Source organism: Schistocerca serialis, chromosome 5 (genome assembly GCF_023864345.2).
Source record: "Schistocerca serialis cubense isolate TAMUIC-IGC-003099 chromosome 5, iqSchSeri2.2, whole genome shotgun sequence".
In the NCBI taxonomy this organism is placed as follows: domain Eukaryota; kingdom Metazoa; phylum Arthropoda; class Insecta; order Orthoptera; family Acrididae; genus Schistocerca; species Schistocerca serialis.
This window is the reverse complement of record NC_064642.1, coordinates 564,867,240-564,881,655: the sequence shown is the minus strand read 5'-3', so window position 1 is coordinate 564,881,655 and position 14,416 is coordinate 564,867,240. Positions and strand designations below refer to the sequence as shown.

General features: G+C 40.5%; 1 protein-coding gene across 1 annotated transcript in view; it reads right to left on the bottom strand.

Annotated features, from left to right (window-relative positions):
- The window catches only part of LOC126481063 (tetratricopeptide repeat protein 37), a 158,445-nt gene that overhangs the window by 71,320 nt on the left and 72,709 nt on the right, over positions 1-14,416 (bottom strand). Inside the window, exons 9-11 of the mRNA XM_050104546.1 lie at positions 4,133-4,293; positions 3,239-3,374; positions 2,906-3,090 (exon numbers count right to left, since the gene is read on the bottom strand). Of these exons, the coding sequence (XP_049960503.1) occupies positions 2,906-3,090; positions 3,239-3,374; positions 4,133-4,293 (482 nt within the window). The remainder of the gene's footprint in view (positions 1-2,905; positions 3,091-3,238; positions 3,375-4,132; positions 4,294-14,416) is intronic.

Here is a 14,416-nt window from a genome sequence, read left to right as displayed (position 1 = left end):
AATGATCACTTCATCCAGCACACATAGTCTCCACATACTCAGATGCGCATCTTCCTGTCCACAGTCTCTCACCTCGCCTAGCATAATCTTCAAGCGACCACAATCGATAATTGCCTGAGAAGCTTTCAAAAAGTCCCAACCGAGAATGGCGTCATGACTACACTCTTGTAAGACAATGAATTCTACAGGCTGTGTAGGGCCAGTTATACCCACATGAATGGTACATCTTCCTGTAGGTTTTACATATTTCCCATTAGCCACCTTCAGCAGAGATGTTTTGCTGTCAACGAATGATTTTTTGCAACTGGCGATGGTACTTCTCTGAAATGACTGAATATGATGCTCAAGAGTCCACAAGAGCTGGGGCTGGTCGGCCATCCATGAGGATATTGGCGTAGTTTCCTATCATTTTTGTAGTGATTGATGGTGGAGGATTTTTCTCCTCAGCGGCCTCACCTCCAAGGACGGTCGCACCCTTTAGTTTTCCAGGTTACGGCAGCTAGGTGATTGGCTGGAGTTTCAAATGCCGATGGAGACCTTGATTGGCATGTTGGCGAGTGTCCTCTCCAGCGGCTAGCTTGCGGCGATGGTGACCAATGTCTTACTGTACCCACATCTTCTTGTTCATCTTCGTCATACCGGAGTTGGCGTCGGCTAAGATCGGTCTGCTGTCTTCTGGTGTGGGCGTCATCAAATTTCAGCCGCCTTTCTCGACAATAGCTCACCTCATGTCCCAGTCATCCACAGTGGAAACACACTGGTTGGTTATCCTGGGTCCTCCAGACGTCAGTCTTCCTTGGTGCCCAAACAGGTTCCTCATGCAGCATTGTAGGAACGTAACTTTGTCTGGGTCTCAACTTTTTCATTGTTTTAAAGAGAAATGAAGGACGAGAGATTGGGTTCAACGTCTGTTCCACTTCCTCCCTTATGACCTCTTGAAGCGTCTTGATTTTTTGCTCGCCGTGCAATCCAAGTGTCTTCTGAACTTTCTCTCTCACTATATGACGAAGAACACTTCTGAAATCAGTTGCTTCCTCCATCACAGACATCGATATGATGTTTGGAAGCCATTCAAACTTCTTGTGTGTAATTCTTTTTTTGATGCATTGTCTCGACATATTGGCTCCATTTTATGAAGTTGTCTGCTGTTGAAACTTCCTTAAGGAGTAAGGCTTGATACATGTCCTCAGCAATGCCCTTCATGATATGTGCAACCTTGTCTTCCTCTTTCATTCTAGGATCCACTATTTTACACAGCTCCAAGACGTCTTGAATGTAGGATGCTGTAGTTTCTCCTGAACGCTGTGCCCTGCACTTTAATTTATCTTCAGCCTTGCTCTTCTGTCTTTGTGTTGCCAAAATACTTGCGCAGTTCCGCCTGGAATACTTCCCAGCTTGTGAACTTCTCCTCGTTGTTCTCATACCATTGCTTGGTAGTGCCCGCCAAGTAGAAAAATACGTTAGCCAAATATATGGTGTCATTCCATTTGTTAAATTTGGCTATATGCTCATATACCTTCAGCCTCTTGTTTGGATCTTTGCCATTGTCACCAGAGAACCCAGAAGGATGTCTCACGTGGCGGCACACCATTGCTGTCATCGTAACATCCTCTTCTTCTTCTGTCTCTGGTAGATTGCAATGTGTTGAATATCGCTTGAACTCTGGTTTCTTGCCACATAAATGGCGGCTCTGTCATGGCCTGATAGGGAGGCACTGAGTCGTCGATAGTGTGCACTATCAGAAGTTCCAATACTCAGCATCTCCACCAGGATAATGTCACATAGAAGACAGTGTAATTACATGAATGACGAACACTAACATGACTTAATGAAGGTTTATTCAGCACATGCACATACAAGAGCACGGAGCGAACTGCCTCCAGCCAGAACACATACAGTATATATACAGCTACAGAACATTCCAGTACAATGCTGCTTGACATTTGTGGATACTTCTAGAATGTACTCGAACCGAATACAGAAATTAAAATCGTACAGTCCAGGTGAGTTTTGAACTCGTGAACCTCCATGCAACAGTTTAGTATCATAACCACTACATCACAATGACTGTGCTACTCAGCTTCTTCTGCGACAATATAGGCTTAGGAGATGCCTGGGTCTCAAAATTTACAATTACTGAGGCTATTTAATTGGGTTTGGCAGCCTAGTTTTCTATCGGGCATTTCACCATCATTGTACTGGTTGTATCTTACAGTGATGTGGGTATATCATTTGGCTAGTTAGTGTTGCTTTCACGTAATTAACCTTGCTGTGTTAATATTTCTTTTTCCGGTCTGTACCCAACGAAAAGGGCCTCGGAAGGCCAGTTCTCTCATTTTAACCTTTCTTGGTCTTCCTATTTGGTGTAGTGTTGTGCTCCTTGTGTATAAGCCTCTTGATGTACCCCTGCTGAGGAGGCATTCAAATGCATTTGATAATTTTGCTTAACTGAAGCTGTTATCAATGAAGGCCTGTCTGTTTTCTATTTGGTAATTTTGCTTACCTGAAGCTGTTATTAAAGAAGGCATGGCTACTTTCATTTGATAATTTTACTTAACTAAAGCTGTTATTATTGAAGGCTTGCCTATTTTCTATTTGGCAATTCTACTTAGCTGAAACTGTTATTACCGAAGAACTGCCTGTTTCTTTCTAACTAAATTAAGAGCTATTTCATAAACTCTTATTATTCAAGTCCTATTACTGAGATCTGATATCTTACTCAATCTGTGTTGTCGTTAACCGAAATTGTGATTACCAAATGCCTACCTGTTTCAGAGGTCAATAAGGTAGTAACAGGCAATGACACATGACGGTACACGGGCCCTAACCTTTCACCTTACATCCCTTTACCCATAACTGTAGGTTTCAATGTATGTTTTCCAACAGGAAAGAAAATAGTGTTTACCTAGAGAGGGCATCAACTGCCTCCTGACAGGAATCCTTACAACGACCAATAAGCTTCTGTGATGCGTACGATCTTGCCAACAGCAAACAGGTTTCACCCAGTCCTTTAAGTGCAGGCACATACTTTGGATTGGCAGCAACCACAGCTCTGTAGTCACTCACAGATTCAACAAAGGAGCCTACAAGCTGGAATAGAGATGAGATAAGCCATAGTAAGTTACATGTATATAGTATGTTACATTTAAATAAAAGTGCAATTATTAGTGTTATGAATAATTAAACTAATGCACCAACATGACAGTATCATTTCTAGGAAAAAGTAAATCCAGCTTACTTGTTTTACAGAAGCAATTTGATATGCTGGATACAAGGCATCAGGAGACAGCTCCTGAACATGTTCATAACATTTTAGTGCTGCATTATATGATCCTCTTGCATAATAAGCATCAGCTAAACTCTCCCAACAATGGCTTAAATATGTGAAAACACAAAAATAAATTAGTATTGAATATTTTTTTAAAAAAATATTAAAAAGTAAAATTAATATCACTAAGTTGTTTATTACAGGAAACCTACTTGGTTAACTGATCAAATGTAATAGTTGCTAGTGAATCTTCCAGGTTATATGGTCATGGTCCATGAGATTCTTCCTAATTCCTAATGTTTTGTTCAGAAGTGCTTGTGGTTGTACTTAGTTTTGCCTACTGTTTGGCCAGACATCAGACAGTGACTTCAATATCATGGAAAAAAGGGGGCTGGATGAAATGTTACGAACAAAAGGATTTCATGGCCTACGACCCTACAACCCAGAAGATTCATCAGCAACTAAGACAACTGGTTGTGAAAGCCTTCATTATATGTTTCTGAAACTAATGTTTTCAAGCTAATGAACTGTTACAGCAAGCAAGAAAAAGTTTTCCGGAAAAGAGTACTCTGTGGCTTTGTAATGCAACAAATACAACAGAAAATTAAACATTTTACTGTTTTAGTCTGGAAGATGATACCACTGATGATGCATAAGCTAAAGAATAAACTCCTGTTGAATTGGAGTGCCACAACCTCAATTCCCTCACAACATGAAAAACATTCCAGTACCTATTACCACAAAATTTAAAATAATAATAATAATTAATATTATTATGTTGCAATTAGCATAAAATCAATCTTAAATGTTGTAAAAGAAATTACTCACTTGAAATTAGCTAAAAGAAGACAACCTTCATCTTACCTGTCACACAGGTCGGCACGTACAGCAGACTGTAGGCAGTTAATAGCCTCATCAATGTTACCTTGATCCTGGTGATGTAATCCAAGCCTAAGCCATGCCCACTTGGCACCTCCAGGACCTGCTTTTTCAGTTATGTAGTTCAAAAGTTGCAGATTCAGATCCTATAACAATATTTATTCATCTCAGAACCATCAAATTACAAGTTTAAAAAATAAAACAGAACTACACATTATGGCAATAGAACTGTTATACACTTATCAACATCAAACAATGCCACATCTTGGATGGAATAACAACAATATGAAAAGGAAAATTGCTACTCACCACCTGGAGGAGGAGTTGAATGGCAGACAAGCACACCGAAAAAAGGCTGCTAGATATCTTTAGGTACTGGAGTAAGTGCTTCATTAGACGTAGACAGGACAAGACAAGACAAGACAAGACAAGACACACACACACACACACACACACACACACACACACACACACACACACACACACACACACACACACAGCCACAGTCATTCCCAGTTGCCAAGGCCTGACCGTGACTGGTCACCATCCCAGCCCACACATGCCAGTGCACCTGGATAGTTATTTCCATTCTTCTACTTCTTTCATCTCCTTTTAGCCCTCTCAGCAGCCCCACGACCCTACCCCCCCCCCCCCACTCCCAAAGGTAGCACTAGCATATTCCCTCACCCTTATCTGGTTACCCCTCCCCTTCTCTCCCTCATGCCATTTCTGTACCCCAACTATCACCCCAGCAAAGACTGCCACCCACTTCAGACACAATCGAGCCTTAGTGATCATAGATGACAATGAGCATGTGTGTGTGTTTTGAATGTGTGAAAGTGCATGTATTTTGTTTTGTCTATGCCTGATGAACTTACTTCAACAGCTAATAATATCTAGCAGCAGTTTTTTTTCCTTTTTTTTCTTTGATGTGCCTGCTGTCCTTTTGACATTACTGTTCTACACTTACGATACTTAAAAAACAAATTAGACACTGCAAATTATATATTACAAAAGAGTGTTCAATATGGTTCAAATGACTCTGAGCACTTTGGGACTTAACATCTGAGCTCATCAGTCCCCTAGACTTAGAACTACTTAAACCTCACTAACCTAAGGACATCACACATATCCATGCCCGAGGCAGGATTCGAACCTGCGACCGTAGCGGTCGCGCGGTTCCAGACTCAAGTGCCTAGCACCGCTCGGCCACACCGGTCGTTACAAAAGAGAGTGCATTAGATAGACTAGTTTGTTTCAGAAGTGAGCAATGCCAACTGATTGGGTATTGCTGACAAGTGGTCCTCGAGATCGCACTGGATGAGGCACTCAAGGCAGGAATACATGTGTTTGGAAGACTAGACGTCACTGCAATCACATGCGTCAGACTGTACTGCGTATCCACATTCTACAAGATTTACTTTTGATCTTCTTGTTTCTGTTTACAGTTTGTTGAGAGGTTTCCAAATTTTTGAATTGGCCAGAGATTAATTCTTCTGATTGTTTCAGCTAGTCAAATGCCATAAGGCAGGTGTTATACTGATGAGGAGGGCTTCATTCTCTCTTTGCAGGTATCATATTCCACTAAATTGTTGGCAGTGTAATTACAACCATATGATAATGTTTAACTGGTCTAGTAACTTTCAAAATTTTGCTGAGTGCAACATCAACCTGCTTAGTTTGGGTAGATTTGTACCAGATGGGAGAGGCACATTCACTAGTGGTATACCAGTGCTGTTGTTTTAACTACTTGTGGTTTAGCACCTAATTTTCCAGAGGAGCATTCATAACAAAGATCCCAAATTTACTGCCCTGCAGGAAAGTTCCACACTCATATTATTCTTGACACAGAGGGCTGGCTGAAATCCCAAAGTAGAAGGCTCCAAAATATTTATCAAGTCATGGAACATTCATCATAAAGACACATTAGAAACCACAGGAGAGGGAGTGATCACTGCAGTTGACAAACGTATTGTCTCTATCGAGGTCAAAGTTGCATGTGACAATGAAGTTATCTGGTCACGTATAACAGGTCCAAAGGGAACAAAGTTAATTGTTGGATGTTTTTACCAGCCACACAATTCTGCAGTGACATTTCTAGAGTCACTCAAAGAAAGTCTATGGCCAGTAGTGTGCAAATACCCAGGATCACGCAATATTAATTGGAGGTGACTTCAACCTATCAAGTGTAGACTCAGAGGAATACGGTTCATTGTCAAGGGGAACAGACAAAACAGTCTTTAGAATGAGAGGAATAGAGATTCATTGCAGAGAGGTACGGACAAAACAGTCTTGTGAAGTACTTTTGAATGTGTTTTTCGGAAAACTGCCTTGAGCAGCTAGTTAGAAAAGCCCACACACAATGTAAATATCTAAGACCTTGTAGCTACAAAAAAGTTGGACCTTATCGACAGCATCAGTATACAGATGGGGATTTGTGGTTATATATCACAACTGACATCACTTAGTTCCAGTAAGATGGATGTATAGGAATTATAGCTTAAGTTTAAATAGATTTAAATCATAGTCTGGAAAACTCTATGCCTGGTAAACGATTAAGAATGGAAAAGACTCACCATGGTTCAGTAACGAAATTCGGAAAATAGTGAGGAAGAAGAGGCAGTTGCTCTCTCAGTTCAAAAGAGAATGCACAAATGATGACAAGCAAAGGTTAGTAGAGATCCACATGTCTAAGAAAAAAATTATGCAAGAAGCATACAGCAACTGCCACTGACATACCTTAGCAAGAGATACGGCCAACACCTGAGAAAATTCTGGTCCTATGTAAAATTGCTAAGTAGGTCTAAGGCTTCTATCCAGCCACTTTTTGACCAATCTGGTGTGGTGCTTAAGATAGTGAAATGAAAGCCAAAGTACTAAATTTCCCATTTAAGTTATCATTCATGCAGGAGAATCATACAAACATACCATGATTTAACCATCAAACACTCTCAAATGGACGACATAGCAATAAACATCCTTGGCGAGGAGAAACAACTGAAAGAGCTGAAAACAAATAAGTCACCAGGTTTGGATGGAATCCCTATTCAGTTTTACAAAGAGTACTCTGTGGCATTGGCACCTTACTTAACTTAGATTTATCGTGAATCTCTCGCCCAGCGCAAAATCCCAAGTGATTGGAAAAACATGCAGGTGACTCCTGTATATAAGAAGGGTAAAAGAACGGACCCAAAAAATTACACATCAACATCCCTAACATTGGTTTGCTGCAGAATCCTTGAATATAATCCCAGTTCGAATATAATTTCCTTGAGATTGAGAAGCTTGTCTATGAATATTCATGGTTTTAAAGAGCATCACTCTTGTGAAACTCAGCTTACCCTTTTCTCAAATGATACACTGTGAAATATGGATGAAGAGCAACAGGCAGACTCTGTATTTCTACTATTAATGAAGGTATGAGCATATGGAATAGGTTCCCAGATATGCGAATGGCTCAAAAACTTCTTAAATAATAGAACCCAGTATACTGTCCTCGAAGGTGAGTGATTGCCAGAGACAAGTACATCATAAGTGAAATGTAATAGGACCACTATTATTTTCTATATATATAAATGATCTGGCAGACAGCGTGAGCAGCAATCTGTAGCTGTTTGCTGATGACACTGTGCTGTACAGGAATGTGTTGAAGTTGAGCTACTGTAGGATGATACAAGATGACTTAGATAAAATTTCTAGTTGGTGTAATGAATGACAACTAGTGTTAAATGTAGAAAAAAGTAAGTTAATGCAGATGAGTAGGAAAAACAAACCAGTAAGGTTTGAATACAGCATTACTAGTATCCCGCTTGATGCCTTCACATCATTTAAATATCTGGGTGTAACACTGCAGAGCAATATGAAATGCAACGAGCACTTGAGGACTGTGGTAGGGAAGGTGCGTACAGCTGACATTAATTTATTGGGAGAGTTTTGGGAAAGTGTGGCTCATCTGTAAAGGAAGCTATGTAGGACATTAGTGCGACCTGTTCTTTAGTACTCCTCAAGTGTTTGGGATTCGTACCTAGTTGATTTAAAGGCAGACATCAAAACAATTCCGAGGTGGACTGCTAGGTTTGTTACTGGTAGGTTTGAAGAACATGTAAGTGTCCAGGAACTCAAATGGGAATTCCTGGAGAAAAGGTGACATTCTTTTCAAGGAGCACTACTGAGAGAATTTAGAGAATTGACTTTTGAAGCTAACTGCAGAAAAATTCGAATGTTGCTAACATACATTTTGTACAAGGAACATGAAGATAAGATATGATAAATTAGGGCTCATACGGAGGCACATTTTCCCTTGCTCTATCTGCAAGTGGAACAAGAACGGAAATGAGTAGTGGTACAGGGTACCCTCCACCACACACTGTACAGTGGCTTGCAAAGTATGTATAAAGATGGAGATATTAATTCCGTCAGTGGCTTTCATTCTGATGCTGGCGCAGTGCTGCCCATTTGTAAGTACCCTGCCCAGGGTAACATTCAACTATTTTGGGTAGGTCCAGTGCCCCAACAACATTCCTCTCTATGTACCCTGGGAGTCTCCGAATGCATGTTGCAGATATGAAAGTTCAAATCTGTGTTTTTGTGGGGTTGAGCTTAAGTTGGTTTCTGACATATTATTGTTCGATTTTATTGCTTTTGTGTTTTTTAGTCAGATGACTGATTTGGTATAGCTCAAAATGCTTGCCTGTCCTGCACAAACCTCTTCATCTCTGAATAACTACTGCAACCAACATCCATCAGAGCCTGCTTACTGTACTGTGGCTAGGTCTCTCTCTACAATTTGTAACCACCATACTTTACTCCATTACTAAATTGTCTTTCCTTGATGCCTCAGGAAGTCTCCCCCCCCACCCCCCCACCCCCATCAATGATCCCTTCTTTTAGTCAAGTTCGGACATGAATTTCTTTTTTTCTCAATTAGATTTAGTGCCTTCTCACTTGCCATTCAATCTACACATAATCTTCAGCATTCTTCTGCAGCATCACAGCTGAAAAGCTTTTATTATCCTCTTGTCTGAAGTGCTAGTTGTACTCTTGTACAAAGTTACATTCCAGACAAATACCTTCAAAAAAGACTTACATTGATATTATATGTTAATAAATTCCTCTTTTTCACATATGCCTTTCTTGCTATTGCCAGTCTGCATTTTATATCATCTCCATTCCAGCCAAATAGCAAAACGCATCTACTACTTTTAATATCTCATTTCCTAATCTAATTACATCAGTATCACTTGACTTAATTTGACTAGGCCTACATTCCACTGCCATTGTTTTACTTTCACTGATGTTCATCTTACAATCTTTTGAGACACTACCCATATCTTTCAACATATCTTCCAAGACCTTTGCCATCTCTGATGAAATTACAATGTTGTCAGCAAACCTCAAAGTTTTTATTTTTTCTCTCTGACCTTTAATTCCCTTTTCAAATTTCTCCTTATTTCCTTTACTGCTTGCTCAATGTACAGACTGTGTAACGTGGGGAACAGGCTACAGCTGTACATCACGCCCAATGACTTCATGTTCAACTCATAACTGCAGCCTGGTTTCTATACAAGTTGTACATAACCTTTTGCTCCCTTTATTCCCTCCCTGCTACTTTCAAAATTTTAAACTATGTAGTTAAGTTCACGTTCCCAAAAGCTTTCTCTAATGCTACAAATGTATGTTTCCTTTTCTTCAACATATCTTTTAAGAGAAGACAAAAGATCAGTATTGCTTCACGTGTTTTTACATTTTCCTGGAATCCCATGGCTGGTTTCTATCAGTTTTTCTATTTTTCTATGACTAATTTGTGTCAACATTCTGCAAATGGTGGTTTGATAACATTCAAATCTGTCAGCACCTGCCTTCTTTGGAAGGACATCACATCTAGAATGTAGAGTTTTTTATTCATTACGGAATTCTCAACCACTTCTAGAAGTGATTTCCTGTGATCGTGCTAAATCTTTTAGGTTTCTGATCGCTGTGGGACAATATTACAGCTTCTCAAAAATGATCAACTCATACACAAAAAGTTGCAATTTTAATGACTCTTGTCAGTCGTCCTCTTGAATAAATTTCTGCAAATCCTCTTGCTCAGCTCACAGATCTTGCAACCTTGTGCAGCAGTTTTGTCATGGGAACAGGTTTCCAAAATCTCAGTAATTCTGAGGGAATGTTGTCTACTCCAGGGGCCTGGTTTCCAATTAGGTCTTTCAGTGTTTGTCAAATTCTTCTTACAGTACCCTATCTCCCATCTCATTTTCACCCTCTTCTTCTTCTTCTTCTTCTTCTTCTTCTTCTTCCTTCTACAATCTGAACTCAAGTTTGTTCCTCCAATACACACCTCTGTATATCCCTTCCACCTTTCAGCTTTCCTTTCTTTGCTTAGTACTAGCTTACCATCTCAGTCTTGATATTCATGCAGCTGATTCTCTTTTCTCCAAAGGTCTCTTTAATCTTCCTATTGGTGGCATCTATCTTTCCCTTAGTTTTGCATCCTTTTACATCCATGCATGTCATCTAGCCATTCTTCTTTAGCCATATTGCATTTTCTGTCAGTCTCATTCTTTAAATGTTTGTGTTCCCTTTCACCTGCTTCATTTGCTACATTTTATATCTTCTCCTTACAACAATTAAATTCGATATCTTCTGTGTTATTCAAGAATTTCTAATAAGCCTTATCTTTTTACCTATGTGATCATCTGCTGCTTTCACTATCTCATCTTCTATTGTAATCTTTTTCTGTTTCAGTCCAACACTATCTTACACTCCCTCACAAGCTCAACAACCTCTGGTTCTTTCAGTTTTTCCAGGTTCCATCTGCTTAAATTCCTACTTTTTGCACTTTTTTCAGTTTTAATCTTCATTTCATAATCTACAAAATACAAACTGTGTCCAAGCCCGTCTCTGAAAACATCTTACAGTTTAAAAACTTATTTAAAAAACTCTGTCTTATCATTATACAATCAACATGAAACCTTCCAGAGTCCTAAGGCCTCTTCCACATAAATAACATCTTTTCCTGACTCTTAAACCAAGTGTTAGTGAGGAATAAATTATGCTCTGTGCAAAATTCTGTCCAACAGCTCCATCTTTCATTCCTTTCCATCAGTCCATGTACTCCAGCTATTTTTCATTCTCTTCAGTTTTTGTACAATTGAAAGCCATTCACCTGTCACAATTAATTTTCATCTCCCTTAACTATAAAAAAAAATTCTTTAATATCATTATATATTCATTATATCTCTTCATCTTTCCATATGTAGCATTAGTTGGCATATAAACCTATCCTACTGTGTGCATTTTGGCTCTGCATCAATTGTGTTACATATCAATCTGGAAAAGTGATGTGTAACCCTATGTCTATCTTGTTGATGAATCTTACTCACACCGGCCAGTGTGGCCGAGCAGTTTTAGGCTCTTCAGTCTGGAACTGCGCGACCGCTACAGTCGCAGGTTCGAATCCTGCCTCGGGCATGGATGTGTGTGATGTCCTTAGGTTAGTTAGGTTTAAGTGGTTCTAAGTTCTAGGGGACTAATGACCTCAGATGTTAAGTCCCATAGTGCTCAGAGCCATTTGAACCATTTGAATCTTACTCATGAATTATAAAATGACACAATAAGCTAACATTCAGGAGAGCAAAATTGTTTTGTGGATTTGTTATGTATTTTGCATATGGTGAGTCATCTTGGGGAATGCGGTGTCTTCGAAGTGGGATCACAATTGAATTAACTTCATAAGAGGAAGTATGTGCATGGTTTTTGTGCACACTTCACAGATTGTCACCTCAGTTTGGAGAAGCTCATTGGCACTTGAGCGTGAGCCACAGTTCATAATATTGATAGCCATGGAAGAAAACAAATAAACAATTTAAATTTATTCATTCTCTGGTGATACTTAGAACTGCCAAGTTGATGTTTGTATTCTTATGTCAGACCTGGAGAAAACAGAATGTGTGATGTTCCTGTATTAAGAAACTATTATATAGAAGAGTTTACAACTCAGTTTTCAAAGAAGATATTGAAAAGTTCTCAAAGAAACTCTTCACAGCTCTTTCCAAGAACTTTATGTTAAGGCCTCTTACTTCCAGCTATATTACAAATTGCAGAAAAGAAGTAGTCCAAGATATTTGCACAGTCAAGGTCTAGAATTCATCAAACTAAATACTATTCAATAAATACAAATCGTTGTGGAGTAAAAAGCCACAGATCAAACTAGTACGGACAATACAAAGATGGCAGAGGATGGTAGATTCCTACCGACAGAGACAGAGGGAAGAATATCATGTGGTGGGAGTACCCTTGATTGCGTGAAGTTTATTAAACAGGTGGGTAGCCTCCCATGAGTCGACTCACAATTGAGAAAAAAGGGATTTGATGTAAAGCTGCAAATTCACTCCCCAAGGGGGGGTATGTGGCTGCCCCTACCAGCTAGTCAGACAACGAATTTATTACCCAGGATACACACATGGCAAGGAATCCAAAGGAAGTCAACTGAATAAACAGCATCACCAAGATCAGCGAGAAGGTCACGGATGGCAGAGCCCAAGGGGTGGTGGGAAAAATTCCGAGTGACAGCCTGAAGGCCACTCATTGAGTCTGTATATAGCAAAACACGGGTTGGTGACAACCATTTAATGAATCAGAGGGCCTGACAGATGGCATAAGGAGGATGTGATGGCACCAAGCTGTGTCGTAGGCCTTCCGAAGATCAAAGAAAACTATGACAAGATGGTGGCACTGAGAAAAGACCTGAACTGTGGTTTCCAATTGAAGCAGATGATTGATCGGAGACCGTCCCTCCCGAAAGCCACACTGGTAAGGAGATAAGAGGCCCCGAGATTCAAGGACCCAAAGAGCTGACGAACCACCATCCATTCTAGTAACTTGCAGAGGACACTGGTCACGGTAATTAGCCAGTAACTATCAAGGGACAACAGATACCTGCCAGGCATAAGCACAGGAAACACAATACTGTCTTGCCACTGATAGAGGAAAATGCCTTGAAGCCAAAATTGGTTAAATACCTGGAGGAGATATTGTCATTGTGGAGGGCTGAGGTGTTGAAGCAATTGGTTATTGATGGAATCAGGGCCAGGAGCTGAATTGTGGGAAGAAGGAGAGGGCAAGAAGAAGCTCCCGCACAGTAAAAAGTTAACTGTAGGATTCCACCTGACGAGTGGTAAAATATAAGAAAGAAGCTTCAGCCCTCTGTTTCCGGAGAAGGAAGATGGTTGGATAGGAAGCAGACAGTAATGCAGTTGCAAAATGGGATGCAAGTTATTTCACAAAAACTTACGTTTCTGTACAAAGGCCACCAGGAAAGGCAAGACCCGGAATGGAAGACTGCCACTGACAACCTTGGAGGGTGTTGTGTGTACCCTACACTGAAGGTGAAGGGACAGAAGAACCTAGAGAAGGGACAAAGCACTCCAACACACCCACTTCCTCTATTTGATTAAGTAATGTGCTTTGGCCTGAACATGTTTAAAGGTAATAAGACCAGCAGAGGATGGGTGCCGCTTAAGATGTTGCAAGGTGTGGTGGTGATCACAGATAGTGATGGCAATGGCCTTGCTCCACCAAGGAACTGGCCAACAGCAAATTGGGCCTGCCAAGTGAGGAACGGCAATGCCATTGGCCTGGATTATCTTATCAGACAGATCACAGATGAATTCATCAATACAACCTGACAAAGAAGGTGTAAACACAACATGGGAGGTATATAGAGACCAATCAGCATAATGGAAAGCCCAGCTGGGTAACCTGGTCATCAGGAGGTGGGAAGGGAATGAGAGAATCAATGGGAACTGGTCATTATCACAGGATCATCACTTGGCAACCAGATTAACGAACGAAGAAGCAGAGGGGAAGAGAGCAAAAGATCTATGGCAGAGAAACTACCATATGCAGCACTAAAATGAGCAGGAGAACCAGCACTAAGAAAGCGCAGCTCATGGTCTGCATGAAATTGGTCAATGAGGAGCCCCCCGAGCAGACAAAAAAACATTGCCCACAAAGGGTGATGAACAATAAAAAACCACAAGCAGGAGGAAGGGACCACACGCAGAAGGAAGGGAGGTGGGAATTGCTGAAGGAGGGCAGTTAGGGCAGCAGATATAGGTGGCCTGTCAGGAGGGAGATAGAGATTTCAAACCATGACTGCAGAGTCCAAATGGATCCAGACAATAACTGCTGACAATGCTGAACAAAGTGGGATCCATGTACTAACAATACCTGTAAGGATCAACATGCAAACGCCACCAGAGGCCCTCA